General features: G+C 42.7%; 1 protein-coding gene across 3 annotated transcripts; it reads right to left on the reverse strand.

The window, feature by feature from the left end:
* Window positions 1-1,361: 1,361 nt before the first annotated feature.
* Window positions 1,362-17,742, reverse strand: LOC115838317 (uncharacterized protein C17orf51-like). Of its 3 annotated transcripts, XM_030827647.1 has the most exons (5): window positions 17,301-17,742; window positions 17,034-17,154; window positions 14,639-14,751; window positions 6,348-6,448; window positions 1,589-1,624 (listed from the first exon to the last, which is right to left on the reverse strand). In XM_030827647.1, exons 1-4 carry the CDS (start codon window positions 17,460-17,462, stop codon window positions 6,350-6,352), a joined length of 495 nt encoding a protein of 164 aa, XP_030683507.1. In that variant the 5' UTR covers window positions 17,463-17,742; the 3' UTR covers window positions 1,589-1,624; window positions 6,348-6,349. The 3 variants fall into 3 exon arrangements, with proteins under 3 accessions (XP_030683505.1, XP_030683506.1, XP_030683507.1); XM_030827646.1 differs by lacking the exon at window positions 6,348-6,448 and having other exon boundaries at window positions 1,502-1,624; window positions 17,301-17,738; XM_030827645.1 differs by lacking the exons at window positions 6,348-6,448; window positions 14,639-14,751 and having other exon boundaries at window positions 1,362-1,624; window positions 17,301-17,731.
* Between the last annotated feature and the right edge of the window lie 685 nt (window positions 17,743-18,427).

Genomic DNA, 18,427 nt, shown 5'->3' on the forward strand with positions numbered 1-18,427 from the left:
ATTCTCCTAAGGCCATAGGCACACTGGTCCACAGTGGTGGTGTGGAACCTGAAGTCACCCTCTGTAGCCTGGACACCGGGTCCCTGCCTTTTAACAGACAACTACTTCAGGAAGCTGCAGCAATGGATACTGACAGGAATGAAACACAACACCTCTTACATACGTGTGGAGGGTGCAAACCCAGGGCAAACGTTTCTCATCCTTAACTCCAGCAAGAGGGGCACCTCAGAAAAACCCACAAGGGCCCCATGGAGGAACACCAGCAGAGTTTCAGCATGAGAAGGAACCAGAGCTGCCCTGACGCTGAGTTCTCCCTAACCCCAAGAGTCCTGGCAAATTGAGCTCACGTTGTCCATGGCTTGTGAGTGAGACCAGATCCAGGACTCCCTGATGGGCCACTGAACTGAACCTGGGCTGTATACAAACATCCCAATGTTTGCATACATCCAGCATCATCCAGCATTACAGTGAAGCCCCTGCCTTCGGCTGATCCCACCACCATCTGCAATCCTTTCCCTTTCTGCATGACACAGCCTAGGGTCTCTGCAAATCCAAAGCTGAGGTTTCAGCCATTCCCACCTTTAATTCCTCCTGGAAGAGCAGCAGCCCAGAAAATCAGCAGCCTGGGGAGGACCAGGGCCAGGACAGAAGCCACAAGGACAGCCAAGGTGCCTGCCAGTCCCTACCTAACCTGGAAATGAAAACCACCAATTCCAGAACAGCCCCCAGTGTGGCCCTGCGGCGCCCCCATGGCAGCAGCAGCAGTGCAGGCACCATAAGAAGCCATTGGCTGCCAGGGCGTGTCCTCCAAGGAAACATCCTCCCCAGGCAGCTCCATCAGGTGCGACACTAGCAGAATTTGCCTGAAGGCGTGACCTCAGCTACTCCCTCCTACCAACACCCATGCTTCAGGCCAGCCCGAAAGACCCGGCATGAGCTCAAAGGAGGGTGGGGGTGAAGAAGCCTCACAGAGTGGACAGGTGAGGGCCAGGAATAAAATGAAGGATGTATGTGTGCGTGTGGGGGGTCAAGTGCATCCCGATGCTTTCCACGGAGCATGCAGACCCCGAGTACCACAGAGCACAAGGACTCCGAGTTCCATGAATCACACAGACCCCAAGTTCCATGGAGCACAAAGGCCCTGAGTTCCGTGGAGCCAGGAGACCCCAAGTTCCACAGAGCAAGAAGACTTTGAGTTCCATGCAAAATGAAGACCCTGAGTTCCACAGAGCATGCAGATGCGGAGTTCAATGAAGCTCAACGAGATGATGCAGGAGATCGGCCAGGAGCGGGACACAAAGAGCTGCTGTGTGTGCACAGCATGTTTGGTCTTGGGGGCTTTTGGCTGCGGAGGTTGAAGGTGCATAAAATGTGGAGGCATTGGCTCAACAGGTTTTCAAAGAAGAGGGTGTGCAGCACTTCTGAACACTCAAAAGCATGCCAGGAGGAAGGTTAAATGACAGCCTGCAACCGGCTGGGCAACTAGAGGAGAGGCTGGCTGGCCTGTGCCCACCTGGGCAAAGCTTCAGAGACTGGATGATTTTTTCTGGGGCACTTCTCCCCTCCTCTTCTGGGGTGCTTCTCCTGTCTTTTCTTTCCTGTTTGTGGGGGAGGGGAGATGATTCTGTAAAATAAACAAAGATAAGAAAACTTAATGGCCAGGCATTTAACATCTTATTTTCTGAGCTTCTGCTAATGATGGATTGTGACTACTGACTTGAGTGGTTCTCATTAGGTTTATCTTAGAGAACACAGGACCGTCATTTCCTAGAGCAGGTTGCATAACAATGATATTAACACCAACAGGCACCACCACATGTGGTTAATTTTTAAATTTATTTTGCAGCGATGAGGTCTCATTATATTGCTCAGGCTGGTCATGAACTCCTGGGCTCAAGCAATCCTTCCACCTCAACCTCCCGAGGTGCTGGGATTACAGGCGTGAGTCACTGTGCCTGGCCTGGCAGTTCCTTATAAAGCTAAGTATACACTTATCATATGTAAGCTGACAACTTATATCCACACAAAAACTTCCATGTAAATGTTTATGACAGCTTTATTCATAACTGCTAAAACTTGGAGGCAATCAAGATGCCTTTCAATAGGTGAATGGATAAACTGTTTTGGATTCACACAATGAACTATTATTCCTTGATTAAAACTGAGCTAACAAGCCATGAAAAGACACACAGGAAACTTAAATGCATATTGGTAAGTGAAAGGAGCCCACAAATGCTATCTACCATAGAATTCCAACCATATGATATTCTGTAAAAGGCAAAACTATGGAAACAGTAAAGACAGCAGTAGTTGCCAGGGTTGTGGGAGGGGGAGGGTGAAAGAAAGGAACAAGTAGCTGAAGCACAAGGGATATTTTAAGACAGTGAAACTATTCTGTATGCTGCATTAATGATGGATACATGTCATGTCATTACACATTTCTCAAAATTATAGAAGGTACAACACAAAGAGTGACCTCTAATGAATTTTAGTTAATAATAATGTTTCTACATTGTTCATCAACTGTAACAAATATACCACAAGGCAAGACTGTAAGGGTAACAACAGGGCACGTGGGCAGGAGACTGGATATATGAGAACTCCCTGTACTTTCCACTCATTTTTCATGTAAATCTAAAACTGCTCTAAAAAAAAGTCCAGTAATTAAAAAAAATCCAAAGGACCATCAAGGGTAGAATGGATAAATAAATTACAGTATGTTTATACAATTGAATAAAACGAATAAACTTGCAAGTTAAATGTAATCCCATGGTGGTACACACACACACACACACACACACACACACACACACACACACATACTAGAACATATACAAAAGGAAATGAGGAAATTAAAACATTTCATTACCAAAAATCAATTAAATACAAAAGAAGACAGTATGCAGGAAATGAAGAACAAAAAAGCTATAAGGCATATAAACAACAAACAGTATATGACAGAAATAAATCCCTCCTTATCAGTAAATAAACAAAACCAAAAGTTGGTTTTTGAAAAGGTGAACAAAACTGACCAAACTTTGGCTAGATTGACTAACAAAAAGAGACTTAAAGCCAAAAATAAAAGTGGGGCATTATTACGAATTCTACAGAAATAAAGAATTATAAGAGGTGTATTATAAACAACTGTTTGCCAACAAATAGGACAGTCTAAATAAAATAGACAAGTTCTTAGGTATACAAAACCTACTAGGACTGAATCATGACAAAACAGAAAATTAGAATAGACCTCACAACTACTAAGAAGACTGAATCAGTCATCAAAAACTTTCTGACAAAGGCCCTGAATCAGATGGCTTCACTGGTGACTCTTACCAAACGAATCCAACTCTTCTAAAAAACTGAAAATCAAAGAACATTTCTAAACTCATTCTATGAGGTCAGCATTACCCTGATACCAAAGTCAGAAAAAAAAGTAGACAAGAAAACTGGAGACACGTATCACTTCCCTGATGCATATCAATGCAGAAATCCTCAACAAAATACCAACAAACTAAATTTAGCAGCATACTAAAATAATTATACACTATGACCAAGTAGAATTTATTCCTGGAAGGCAAGGATGGTTGAACATTCAAACATCACTGCATTAGCAGAATGGAGTGGTAAATCACATGATTATCTCAACTGATGGGAGAAAAAGCATCTGACAAAATTTAAACACCCTTCCATGATAAAACACTCAGCAAATGCAGAGGGGATGGAAGCTACCTCAATATAATAAAGACTATATATGAAAAACACACACTAACATCACACTTAATGGTGAAAGACTGACAGGTGTTCTACTAAGATAGGAACAGAGCAAGGAGACCTGCTTTCACCACTTCTATTCAGAATGGCTTGGAAGTTCTAGCCAGAACAATTAGGCCAGAAGAAGAAACAAATGGCATCCAAACTGAAAAGAAAGAGGTAAAATTATATGTGTTTGCAGATGATATGATCTTAGATATAGAAAACCCTAAAGATTACACACACACACACATACACACACCTGTTAGAATAAACAAATTCAGCGGAATGGTAGGATACAAAATTGGTGCACAAAAATCAGCTGTGTTTCTAAATACTAATAATGAATAATCTGAAAAGGAAATTAAGAAAATTCTGTTTACAATAGCATCAAAAAGAATAAAACACTTAGGAATTAACTAAAGCAAGAATGTAAAAATCCCAATAATGTCCTGTGCAAAATAGAAAAATTCATCCTAAAATTAATATAAAATTTCAGGATCCAGAATAGTCCAAACAATCCTGAAAAAGAACAATGTTAGAAGACTCATACTTCCTGATTTCAAAACTTAGTACAAAGCTACAGAAATCAAAACAATGTGGTGCTGGCATAAAGACAGACATATAGACCAACAGAATAGACTAGAATAAACTCTCAAAATAAACTCTCCCAAAATAAACTCTCACATATATTGCCAATTGATTCTTGACAACTCAACAACAACAAACAACCCAATTGATTCATCTGTGTTGTATATGTTCTATAATCCTATTTATATGATATTTTAGAAAACGCAGTATTATAGGGATAGAAAATGATTAGTGGTTGCCAAAGAATGCGGTTGGGGAAGGGGTTGACTACAAAGAGGCGTCAACAATAGAGAATTTTAGAGGTGATGAGACAGTTCTGTTACTGTGAATGTATAATTCTATACAGTTGTCAAAACTCATAAAACTGTATGTTACAAAGAATGAGTTTTACCCTATGTAAATTTAAAAATCAACAAAGATGGTGGGCAAGTCAGATGGAATGCAGTTGGTGACAAATGAATCTTACTGCATTAAAAATTATGACTAACCCATACTGAAGAGTGTGGGGGAAAAAAGTCTTCACCTAAGTAACCTTGGAAAATACTGTTTTGACTGCATACTGTTAAGCTTAACTCAAGAACTGCACACAAACATACAGTATTCTGGTTAGCAAATTTGTTTCAGGGTATGGGTTAGCCATTCTGAAATGATTTTCCATGTTAGCAAATATATTTTAGAGAATTAGAGCCCAGTTTCTCTCTGTAGGTGAAAGAGTTATAAATAAACAAAGGGAGAATGCTAGAATAAACCCTAAGGTACTGGACTGGAGTTAGGAATGTCAGTATGAACCCATGTCTATTTTAATGTATCCGTTTAGATAGACAGATATAGATAGGTAGATGCTGAGTTTGTATTCATGCATACGTGTTTGGAAACATTCATGTGTTTCCAAACTGTGCTGAGAGGGCCTTGAAGCAGTGATATCCCAGTATTAATGAGCACACCCAGTACCCAGATCCTGGTTTCTAAATACTATTCTCCTATAAAAGAAACCAAGGCTTCTTGGAAAAATGACTAATTCTAGGCCTGCCATGAAAAACACAAGATGAGACTAGAGCAACCTGCAGTGCCAGAAAATAAGAAAGTGCTTTTAAAAAACAAAAGGGTGGGGACATGTCAAAAGAAGCCAACCTGGAAGAGCTCTCTATGACTCAAGGTGGAACAATGTGAGTGGCAAATAATTATGACAGCACTAAATTATAACCAACAACATAAAATAAATATCCACAAGTCCATACTGATATAGAAAAGATTAAATAAATCAGGAAGGAAAGACAAATCTTACTTACAGAAGAATTCCAAGTAATAAATGTTGAAGGAGCACAAATAGAAAACTACCACTAGAACACCACAGTAATCATTACTGCAGGAAAGAGTCATCAACGAATGCAAAAATTGTGGATGAAGAAACAGTATGTTTCTGTGGCCTCAAAACGTCTCCCTCCAAATATTTATTATATATTTTTCTTTTTTTTCCTCTTAATTTCATCTAAAGATCTATGACTAAAGCAAATATAACACTGTGTTGTAGGGTTTATGACATGTGCAGATGTAAAATTTATAGCAATAACAGCACAAAGGATAGGAGATAAATGGTGCTATTCTGTAGTAAGTTTTTCTATTTTACACTCACTGTAATAGTACAATATTAACTCTAGACTGTGAGAATGTTAATGACGCACATTGTAATCCTTGGAGCAACTGCTAAAAAATGGAAAAATGTGTCACTTCAATGCTAATAAAGGAATAAAACAATACAAAAAAGTACTCGTATAAGAATGTTCATAGATCTTTACTGTTATGATAGCCCAAAACAGGAAATAACCCAAATATTCATCAACAGAGAAATGTATGAACAAACCACAGTGCATTCATACAACAGAATACTATTCAGCAATACAAAGGAACTACTAAAACACACACTATGGAGGTGTCTCACAAATATTATGCTGAGACAGCTGGACATAAAAATGCATATTGTATGATTTCAAGCAGAATGAACTTACGGTTAAAAAACCTCCACAACAGTACTTTCCTCTGGGGGAGTTAAAAATTGCCTAGGAATGAGCATGAGGGTGTTTTCTGGGGATGATGGAAATATTCCATTCTGAAAAGAGGTGAAGGTTATATGGGTGTATTTATTTTTCAAAGCTGTAAAATTAAGATTTGTGTCTTTCAATGCATGTGTATCTCACCTCACCAAGAAAGAACTACAAAAATAAAGTGAGCAGTAGTAGGGAAAGGGCTGAGGTACAGATGAAACAAAAATGGCACATGATTATTAGCTGTTGAAGCTGGGTCATGGCTCTATTATACAATTTTGTTCATTTTTTATATATTTAAATTTTTCTGTAATGAAAGACTTACACAGAAAGACAAAACTGATCTATAATGTCAGCTGTTAAGACACTGGTACATTTGAAGAGGAGGGAGAGAGAAAGCGCTTGTGGGCCACATGAGTGAGGCTGCTTCTATTTCTTGGTTACCCACGTGTTATTAATTTTGTCATAATATACATTGAGCTTAAGTGAATGCTTTATGCATGTATTTCTCTATGCATGTTATATATCAACAAAATATTTAAATACCACATATTTGCACACATAACTTAGTATCTCAGAGTAATAGCAGTGTTTTTTGTTTCAAAGTGGGACACTTCCACTCACAGCATCATCAGATGAACCGTAACATTCTGATGTATCTATTAGTGTCCTAACCCTTGAGTGAGACCCCCTAGGTCTTCCCATTTTTGCCTCCATTTGGTAAGTAGTAAGACTCTTATTTCTGACCATGTGATTTTATTTCCCAGCAAAGTCCTCCCCAAAGACCACAATAACTAGCATGGTGCTCTGCACATCATATGCACTCAGTACTTGTGAAACTGAGTTGAATCAGAAACGAAACCAGGAGCAGAGGTCAAGTCCTGCAAAAGATAGTACGTAAATAATGTAAATAACGCAAGTAAGACTGAAAGGCTACAGCTCAGCAGCAAAGACTTCACATTTGTTTGAGAAACCATTTGCTACTAGTTCATCAAAAGACGTTGGTTTCATGCTGTGGTTCTCAATTCTGGCCACACATTGTAACCAGTTGGAGAGCTTTAAACAGCAAGGATGTCTGGATCCTACCCCAGGGATTCTGATTTCACTGGTCTGTTGCAACTTGGGTTTTGGGAATTTTAAAAGCCCCCTGCCACCCAGGTGATTGTAAGGTGCATCAGGGGTGAGAACCTTAGCTGTGCCTGATTTCCTTGTGTGCTGCGGTGATTTGCCTCATTGCAGCATCTCAGCTTTGTGGGGAGGGCTGATGGGCAGTCTTAGAAAACAGCTCTGCCCTGTTAAAACCAAAGGACGGCTTCAAGACGTGCTCAGCTGCTTGACTAAATTGCAGCAGGAGGAAATGTCTTTTCAGCAGATCTATCTTTACATCACTTGCTTTCAGAGTAAGAGGTTGTTTTGGGCACAGCATTTTGATTTAGTCTGTGCTGAAGACCAGTAATAGCCTACAAATACCAAAATGGGATGAAAAGAATTTCCAAACATGTGGAGTGCTTTATATGTGTTTCTTCATCCTTCCCTGTATACACACCCTTTGCAATGCGCTTTTACAGCTGCTCCCATCCAGAGTTAGAATCTGTTTCCCAAGACTTGGATCCAGCTGGCAGTTTTGGGCCCAGTCTCAAAAAGTCTTGAATGCTTCTTCCTTTTCTTTCAGAACCCTGCCATCTCCATGACAACAAGCCCAGGTTAGCCTGCTAGAGGATGAAACACTTTGGGGAAGAGAACCAAAGTTGCCCAGTCCACAGCCAACTCACTCTCAACAGCAGAGCTGCCTGGTCACCAGCAGCTGACCCCCTTCTCCCATACACACACATGAAGATTGCTATACCTTATAAAGGTACGGCAGGTTTTATAGGTATAGCAATTAATTTATGGCAGGAGCCTGCCATAAATTGCTGACTTGCTCAATCATGAGCTAAATAAGTTTTGGGATGGCTCATTACACAGTAACAGCTAACTAACACACCCAGAGCTGACAGGATGCCAGGATTAACAACATGCTGACTACAAGTTAGCTGGCACACTATAGGGACCGTCTAGGTACTGAATTCCTTTTCCCCTTATTAGAAGTTGGGTCCCTTGAATTATAAAGAAGTGCATGTAGACATGTGTGTGCTTAAAACTCACACAGTATCACACAACACAGGAGGAAATAGATGACAGCCTGACCACTAGGGCAAAGGCCAAATAGCAAGGTAAGGCATTTGTCTGCAATCTATTCCTTCCAAATCCAAACTCTGGAGGTCAAGGCTGTGGACAGGTTCCACCTCCTGGGACCCCACTGTCCTCTGATCTCTGGAGGGGAGAATGGCCCCACCAAGCAGATCGGCAGCAGTGGCCTACCTGTGGCCACCTCCTGCTGGCAGCCCCTGCTCTCTCAGGGCACTCTCTCTTCCTTTGGGACTGAGAAGAGATGTGGGTAGGAAGGGGGAGCTCCCTCGCTCCTGGCAGAGAAGTGGGGTTCAGGCCCTTCACCTTCCTGAGTTCAGGGAGTCAGAGCTCTCAGAACATCTGGAATCTGGCTGCTTTGAACTGAGATATGCTAGAAGTGTAAAATATGGAGTGAGTTTTAAAGATTTAGGACAAAGAAATGTAAGATGTTTCATTAATAATTTTATACTGATCACACATTAAAATGATATTTTGGATACATTGGGTCAAATAAATTATATTATTACAAATCAATTCCACCTGTTTCTCTTTAGTTTCCTTAACCTGGCTAGTAGAAAATTTAAAATTACAGACAGGCATAGCTCATATTCTGTTTATATTGGACACGGCTGTCTTAAAGGACTGCCTCCCTTCTGAAGCTCAGGCTGCCTCCAGTCATGGTGGAAGGGGAAGTGGAGCAAGGAAGAAAGGAGGTGGGGTGCCACACGCTTTCAAACAACCAGCTCTCATGTTCCATAGAGCAGGAACTCACTCACTACCACCGGGACAGCACCAAGCCATTCCTGAAGGATCTGCCCCCAAGACCCAAACACCTCCCACTAGGCCCCGCTTTCAACATTGGGAATCAAATTTCTTTCTTCTTTTTTTTTTTTTTTTTTTTGCTAGAGGACAGGAAGGTTATAAAACCTGAAAATTTTAAATAATTTAAACAACATTTTGTTGTTTCCATTTGTGAACAAAGGACTTAATAAAAAATTTAGGATTTAACATTACAATAAAATACATTCATTTCAATATCACACTGGAATTCAACATTGTTTTGCACGGGGGCTGCAGAAACAATGCAGAGCTTCCTCCTCCTCCAGACCCTCATAGCTCAGCAAGCCTCTCCAGGGCTGCTTGCTGGCCACTGCGTTTCCAGTTTTTGTAGGTTCTCTTCCTCCCAGGTGATTAAGGAACAAGTCCAAAGGTGTTTGAAGCTTTCAGAAAACACAGGATTTTTCTTTCTGTGGCTCACCAGCATTTTAATTGCTATTATCAGCAATACCATATGCAGGCCACAGCTGAGCCAAAACACATGATGAACTGAGCCTGAACTCAAATTGTACCTAATATTTACGGCCATGTGCATTACTAAAAAGGGACATATCTTCCAACAATTCCAGTAAGTTCCCAAGACTTAGTCCACACTGGGTACTAGCCTGTGATGGTGCCCCTGTGCTTGTTACTGGGGGCAAAATGGGACAGTGTTTGCTGAGTTCAGGGCTGAGGGGCTGCAGTGCCATGCAGAGAGCAAAACTTCCCACTGAATAACACTCCTCTGTGAGAGTGGCATGGCAGCCAAGGTCAGCTGGCTCAAGGTAAGTGCTTCCTTTTTTCCTAACAAGCAACATTTTCAGGGAAAAACCCCAGCTTCAATGTAGGAAGGTTTTGATGGTGGCTCAGGCCTGGGACTGAATTAAAAAGGAATAAGGAGATTAAAATCCACATTTTAATTATAAACAAATGTCTCACTGAAAAAATTCCAGACCCATAAATCCATCTATGTATTAGTTATCGGAGTAATTTAAAATGTGAGGAAATTATAAAGTGTGTGTCCCTTATTATATACTTCTTCCCCACCCACCACTTTTTAAACATCTAAAGTTCCTAACACATAGATACTCTTCATGAGGAAAAAAACCTATTGACATTGATACAGTTTGAATATTTGTCCCCTCCAAATCTCATGTTGAAATTTGACCTAGTGAGACCCTGTCTCTACAAAAAATTAAAAACTTAGTTGGGCATGGTAGATTGAGCCTGTTATCCCAGCTAGTCAGGAGGTTGAGGTGGGAGGACCTCTGGAGCCCCAGGAGTTGAATGCCACAGTAAGCTATGGCTCAGCTCAGCCATGGCTTCGATAGTGAGCTATAACTGCGCTACTTCACTCCACCCTGGGTGACAGAGTGAGATTATCTCTTTAACAAAACAAAACAAAACAAAACAGAAGAAAGAAATTTGATTCCCAATGTTGAAAGTGGGGCCTAGGACGGGTGCGGTGGCTCACGCCTGTAATCCCAGCACTTCGGGAGGCCGAGGCAGGCGGATCACAAGGTCAGGAGATCGAGACCCTCCTGGTTAACACGGTGAAACCCTGTCTCTACTAAAAATACAAAAAATTAGCTGGGCGTGGCGGTGGGCACCTGCAGTCCCAGCTACTCGGGAGGCTGAGGCAGAAGAATGGCATGAACCCGGGAGGCAGAGCTTGCAGTGAGCTGAGATCGTGCCACTGCACTCCAGCCTGAGCAACAGAGCGAAACACCATCTCAAAAAAAAAAAAAAAAAAAAAAAAATAAAGAAGAAAGAAATTTGATTCCCAATGTTGAAAACAGGGCCTAGTAGAGGTGTTTGGGTCTTTGGGGGCAGATCCTTCAGGAATGGCTTGGTGCTGTCCCAGTGGTAGTGAGTTCTTGCTCTATGAAACATGAGAGCTGGTTGTTGGAAAGCGTGTGGCTCCCCACCTCCTTTCTTCCTTGCTCCACTTCCCCTTCCACCATGACTGGAGGCTTCCTAGGGTCCTCACCAGAAACAGATGGTGGTGCCAGGCTGGTACAGCCTGCAGAATTATAAGCCAAATAAATCTCTTTTCTTCATAAATTACCCAACCTCAGGTGTTCTTTTATAGCAACACAAAATAGACTAATACAGACATCAATGTGAATATTTAATATTGGAAAAAATTTTTTCATTTTCTATTTTGTCTGTATAGCTAACATTAAAGCCAAAGATATAGAATGCTACATCTCAGATATTGCATTTTGTAAAAAACATGAAGTTAAAATCTTTGTTTCTTCAATTACTAATCAATGATAGTTGTCCTTTGCCAATTCTATGCAGAATACAGTTCCATGAACCGTGGGGAGATGGAAAATAACCATGTCCCAGCCTTCCAGACAACTCCCTGGAAGGAATGGCTTGGTGCTGTCCCGGTGGTAGTGAGTGAATTCTTGCTCCATGAAACATGAGAGCTGGTTGTTTGAAAGCACGTGCGGTGCCTGGAAGGCTGGGACAGGTAAGATTGCATCTCTGTGCTCTGCAGTGTCTGTCACACAGCAGGCACTTAATGAGAAGGCTGCTGAATGAAAGAACACTTCCAACCAGCCTGGAGACCAAATGCAGGTTCTCCCTGAAGTTCTGACCTCACATTGCGGGCTTCCATGCACATGTCCACACCACCCGTGCACCCACTTCCTTCCTGGACCTGAGCAGAGCCCCACTTTCCAGCTCCTGCCTGCAAGGGGATAACCAGGCCCCTGGGACCCACAGCTCCAGCAGCTGGAATTCAGAGTTTATGACCTGCTGTTTTCCACATTCCCCCTCCCTCCCCCTCAGGACCTGCACCCCGCTGCACTGCACCTTCTATTCTGCCGTCACGGCCCAGAGCTCTGTTCATCTGCTTCAAGAAGCTCTCCACCCCGCTTCCTGCCTCCCCTCCTGCTGGATCTCTTTCTTTCATTGGTTCTTGTCCCGTTCCCTCAGTAAAAGAACTCTCCTTCCACTATGCCTCATTCACATTCACTTGGGAACCAAAAATTCACCCCACAGCTTAGTATTCCCAGTTGTGGAAAAATTCAGGCACCTTCTGGAATGAGACAAATGTGAAGAAGCCAGACATGAAAAAACACTTGTATGGATCGATTTATATGAAATGCCCAGAGAAGACACATCTATTGGGATGGAAACTAGATTTGTGGTTGCTTACAACTGGGGTAGGGGGTGGAGGGAAAAACAGGGTGATAGCTAAAAGGTACAGGACTAACAAAAATGTTGTAAACTTAACCATGGTTTTGGTTGCACACATCTGTGGTTATACTAAACTCTAGCAGATCATAAGGTATGTGAATTTTTCCTCAATAAAGTTGTTTAAAAATAAAAAAAAATTAGTCTGGGCATAGCAGCTCACCCTGTAATACCAGCACTTGGGGAGGCTGAGGCAGGAGGATTGTTTGAGGCTGGGAGTTCAAGACCAGCCTGGACAATAGAGTGAGACCCCATCTCTACAAAAGATTTTAAAAATTTAGCCAAGCATGGTGGTGCCCACTTGTAGTCCCAGGTTCTCAGGAGGCTGACGTGGGAGGATCACTTGAGCCTGAGAGGTGGAGGCTGCAGTGAGCCATGATCATGCTACTGCAATCCAGCCCAGGAGACAGAGAAACATACCAACGCAAAAAAAAAAAAATTATTACGAACTATTTTATACATACAAAATTACACAGACACACACACACATACACAGACTCACATAAAAGTAAAATAAATACATTGTACCCATCACCTACATCACTACATTTGAAGCCATCTGCATGGTTGGCCCTTCTGAAATGTAACCCCATCTAGGACAATCATTCACCTGAAGCTTTAAAAAAAGTATTATTTCCCTGACTTTCATTATACTTTTATTACATAATATCTCTAATATATTGTTTCTCTAAATAATATACTGTTTAACTTTGTAAGTTTTTACACTTTCTATAAATGTGCTGTGTATCTCTGTAACTTGCATTACTCATTCCACATTGTATTTTCGAGAGCCTTCTATGTTCTAAGTAGTTTCTTGTTCAATTCTATATATTGCTTACTAATTAACCTTTAAATTGAATATACTAAGACCTGCTGGAGAGAGAATTCTTGTGGGATAATGAGCATAAAGTGCTTAAAGCAGTGCCCCATTCATTATAGGTATTCAATATTATATATGTAATAGTATACACAATATTTTAATACTGAGTAATTATATACATATTATGATTGCTCCTTTCTTTGTGGATGTACATTATTTCATCAACTGCACTATGAACTAATAGTTTTCTTTCTTTTGGGGGAGGGGGCAGAGTCTGGCATGTTGCCCAGGCTGAAGTACAGTGGTGCAATCACGGCTCACTGCAGCCTAGACCTCCTGGGCTCAAGGATCCTCCCACCTCAGCCTCCTGAGTAGCTGTGTCTATCGGCAGTGCCACCACTCCCAGCTAATTTTTAAATTTTTTGTAGAGATGGGGTTTCACCATGTTGCCCAGGCTGGTCTCTTAACTTCTAGCTCAAGTGATCTGCCCACCTTAACCTCCCAAAGTGCTGAGTGATGTGCACAGTAGTGCAAAGTGCATAGTGGTGTGAGCCACTATGCTGGGCAAGAGTTTTCAAACTACAGTAAAATTCAAGTTACAGAGACCTTTCGGAAATGCCTCATTCTAGGTATTTGAAGCTTCCAGATAGATAAGATTAAAAATTTTTACATACTAACTTGTTTCTAAGTGTATGCTTTTACATTTAAACAAACTAAAAACATAAGCTTTATAAAAAAATTTCAGCCATTTCCAAATTCTCTTCCAAACTTGTTTAGAAACATCCATGACAGCACTTTGGTCAGATTGTGCAAATTGTTGTGTGTTCTGTTTTTAAAATATTACTTAACTTGTACACTTCCACACATTGGAATGGCACATCATTGCCATTTCCAATACGTTCCTGTGCTTCACCAATTTCCATAGCTGCCAGAGGGAGAGCAGCCCAGGTGACAGGAAATGAAGTTGTCTGGCTCCGAGTCCTTACCAGGAGGACTTCTGGGATCCAGTCTTTGCATGGGGCAGATGACATATTCTTAGAGGCCATTCATTTTTTCCACTGTAGCTTCTAGTGCCAGTTTCCACTCCACTGCCTGAGGGTAGGTTGATCTTGTAAGCCCTCACCGACGGATACGTGGTCACTGCCTGGAACCCTGTGCCAAAGAGGACTGGGAGGTCCCGTTCAGGAGGGAATCCTCTAACTTATTACTGGCATCTGGGCATCTCCCAGCATGGCTGTCCTACCTGTAATAAGGTGATGTCAAATGACTCCAGGGCAGTGCTCTGGTTCCCATGAACACATCTGGTCACTCTGGGAGCTTCTGAGTCAGTGAGCTCTCTCCTTACATCCGGATACACTGTTGTTTGCAAAAATATATTTTTATAGGCAAGGTATTTGTGTTTTGGATTTGCACCCTGATGTAGGCACTAATTTGTTTAAAAGGATAATTTACATTTTCAGGAAGCTGAACATCTTTAAATTCTCTTTCCATTATTTCTGGTTTTATTGCATTATGACCCAGAAATGTGTACAATTTTTGTTCTTGTATACTCACTAAGGATTCTTTTTGTTTTCAGAGTAGGACCAAAGGTATTTCTATTTGTTTGCAAGTCTATTGGCTCAGTTTCTAAAGAGTTCATTTTGTTTCCACGTTCTTTTGAGTATATACATACAGGTTAGTTATGCTTCCAGTTTTTTTTTAAACAAACTTTTCTGGCCCTTCACTCTCTCAGACTTTTCCTTCCATGCCTTATGCTGTGGACACAGTCTATGATCTAATGTCTGTCAGTTAAGATTGTTTTCAGCTCTGGAGACCAGAAAATCTGATCCACATAGCAAGAACAAGCAAGGGTAGGGGATGAGGTTGAAGAGGCAGGCACCAGGTTGTCTGAGCTTTTATTCTACTGCAATGAGTAGACAGTGGCAGGGTTTACACAGGGGTGGAGGTATGCCTATATCATGTTTTAATATTTTCAAGAGATCACTCTGGATGCTTGAGGGGAGGCTGGACTGTAGGAGGGCAACACAGGATACAGGGAGGTTGGAGGATCTTTGGCAGTAGACCAGTAGGAGGAAGGTGACTGAAACTGGTTGTAGAAATGGAGATGGTGAATCAGGATGCTGGTTGCACTCAAGAGCCACAGGACTTGCTGTGTGGTTGCATGGGGGTTGGGGGAGAAGGGAAAAGAGTCAGGGATGACTCTTGGTGTTCCCCTCAGGGAAGAGGACCCAAGCCTAGTGATAATCAACAGATGGATGGTATTTAAAGCTATGAGACTGTGTGGGATCATTCAGAGAGGATCACTAGAGATCTGGTGGAGGAGGAGCAGGAGGATGAAGATAAAGGTGAGAGGGAATCCAGGAGGGAAGGTCTTTAAAATGCAGAAGAAAGGGTGGAACTCCACAATTGGATCATCTGTGTCAAATGCAGCTAAATGACTGAGATGAAAGTCGTTTCAGCAAAGTACCCTGGAGGAAAGCTAGAAAGGAGTGGGTTCAAGAGAGGACAGGAGGTGACGTAGTTGCATGGAGCAGAGAAACAGAATGGTAAATGGAGAGAAACCTGCGGTCAAAGAAGGTCTATTTGTTTAACGCACAGCATTAAGGAATGCTTGTGTGTGGACACTAGCAAAAAATCAGTACAGAGAACCCCAGAATTCTGGGGTCATAGCCCGAAAGGACTCCTCAGCTCCAAATTTACTTGAAGTTACAGCTTCCATCTTTAAATTAAATGGGATTTTTTTTGCCATCTATTTCATAATACAGGATGTGACACAGAATATATTCGAAATTATTACTTTCCTGGAAGAACACATCTTAGTTTTTAATATCTAAACTGTATAGCAGCTATTTATCTCGCAAAACATTTTTCAGGCTGGGTGCAGTCGGTGACTCATGCGTGTGATCCCAGCACTTTGGGAGGCCAAGGCAGGAAAACTGCTTGAGTCTAGAAGTTCGAGACCAGCCTGGGCAATGTAGGGAGATGTAGTTTCTACAAAAAATTTAGAAATTAACAGGCATGGTGGCACACACCTGTGGTCTCAGCTACTGGGGAGGCTGAAGCAGGTGGATCGCTGGAGCCCCTATTGTGGTGCAGTTTGGGCAAAAGAGCATGAACCTGTCTCAAATTTTTCAGCTGATGGTTGTAGACATAATGTTTGAGCTTTCAAAAATTACAACATTTTAAACTCAATAGTTTGCTGGAAAAGCCACATGCTGCTTCCAGAAACAACTGGTAGACCATCAGGATCATGACAGTCACTTCAAAAAGCTTTGGTGTGTTGACAAAGGGGAGGTTCACGTGTGATGTTGCTGGTCTCAAGCTACAGCTACTGCATCCAAGGCAACTGCATGTTAACAACCATATCAAATGTGGGTGACCAAGTGGCAACATTTAAGCACTTTACATCCTAACTTATGTGCAACTTAAACCTACTGCCACACTTTGAGTTAGGAAATTGGTAGGTTTTTTTCTATTGACTTGCTGTGCCCTATAATTTTTCCTATTTAAAATAATGGGAAACAAGTTTTCAGTTTTTTTCTCAGAGAAAGTCTGACATTTCAGGCACAGATACGTCTGACAGTTATTACCAGCAGAAGAGTTTCCAGCCTTTTCAACGTAAAATTTTAATTACTTACCTTGGAAATTACTTAACTGCGTTCCTTCCAAATCTGGTAGTAAAACGGGTGCTCCAGAAAGATGTGGCACGGATATTCTGCTGCTTTGCTCGTCCCTGCACAGACCTGGGGCTTGAGGAGCCTGCAGCCACGAAGTACAGGACGTCATCAGAATGGAAAAGTGACCCAGGTGGTCCCGCAGGCGCAGTGCTGGGGCGCAGAAGTGCAGCCTGTGCACGGCGGGTGGGAGGCCCGCGAGCTCGCTGGGGCTGGGGACTGTGTTCTTACCGCCGAGAGGCCCACACAGGACAAGGAGGCCCCGGCCCAGGCTGTTGGAGCCCGCGAAGCGGGGGTGAAGCCCCAAGGGGCATAAGGGTGATCACACGTGCGGCCAAGCTTCCCGTCTGCATGGCGAGGGGCTGGGCCTTTCCGTAGTGATTTTTCTCCCATTATGCCGGGCGCGTAGCGGGCCCTGGGGCGGCGGGACCGGTGGGGGCGTTCAACCAGCCCGGGGTCCTGGCGACCGGCGTGGGGGGAAATTCGCAGCAGCCCGAGGGACGGAGAGACGGCAGAAAGGAGTCTCTACTTCCAGGTTCCCAGTGATCGCTATGTTTGTTACAAGCAGTAAACTGACGACTTCAGACACCGGCCAGAGAGCTCCGCACGCAGTTCTCAAACAGCCAGCCCAGCCGGCCAGGCGCACCGCGCATGCCTCAGGGGGCGGGGCGGGGCGGAGGGGACGGGGCGGGGCGGGGCGGGGCGGAGGGGGACAAGGCGGAGCTGGGCGGGGTTGAGGGGACGGGGTGGGGGCGGAGGGGACGGGGCGAGGAGGGCGGAGAGGCAGGGGGCGGGGAGCGGAGGGGGCGGGGCGGAGGACGCGGGATGAGGCGAGGCGAGGGGGAGGGGGATGGGGCGGGGCTTGGCAGGGGCGGACCCGTCCAGCGCTGAATCCAAATCGTATCTAAGCTATTTTCTAGCTCTGACATCGTACACATCACTGCGTACGTGAATAGCATGCCAAATACTGTATAAACCAATATTGATTTTTTTTCTTCTCGGAAGGTACTATATAAATAAAGTATGTACATCATATCTAATATCAGAACATTCAAATCCCATATTGAAAAGATTATAAACTGACCATAGTCCTCTAATTCTATTTAGCAACAGTGCGTTCCTTCTCAGTCTTCACTTTTAAAATATCTAAGAGGCTCGATGTCTAGAGGCTTTTTCTTTTTAAACCCAACATCCTTTTTCACATTTATTAGTTTAGTACTTTGGTTTTACTCAATAAAAAGGTGGGGTTAAAAAATCTGAATTATTCTGCAATGTTTCAGGCAACAGAGGCTGAAAACAGCACTGTTAAGGCGGGGGGGATAATTCTTACACTCTGTGAGTCTGCTTGTTTAATTTTC

Source organism: Nomascus leucogenys, chromosome 14 (genome assembly GCF_006542625.1).
Source record: "Nomascus leucogenys isolate Asia chromosome 14, Asia_NLE_v1, whole genome shotgun sequence".
Lineage (NCBI taxonomy): Eukaryota > Metazoa > Chordata > Mammalia > Primates > Hylobatidae > Nomascus > Nomascus leucogenys.

What these genes read in the sequence shown, in the direction of transcription:
- LOC115838317 (XM_030827645.1), bottom strand. Translation starts at nt 17,462, where the DNA reads ATGGGAGAAAAATCACTACGGAAAGGCCCAGCCCCTCGCCATGCAGAC. An exon ending in CCTGTGTGGGCCTCTCGGCG is followed by an intron (nt 17,155 to 17,300) that starts GTAAGAACACAG and finishes TCGTGGCTGCAG; the next exon opens with GCTCCTCAAGCCCCAGGTCT. An exon ending in GCAGTTAAGTAATTTCCAAG is followed by an intron (nt 1,625 to 17,033) that starts GTAAGTAATTAA and finishes TTTATTTTACAG; the next exon opens with AATCATCTCCCCTCCCCCAC.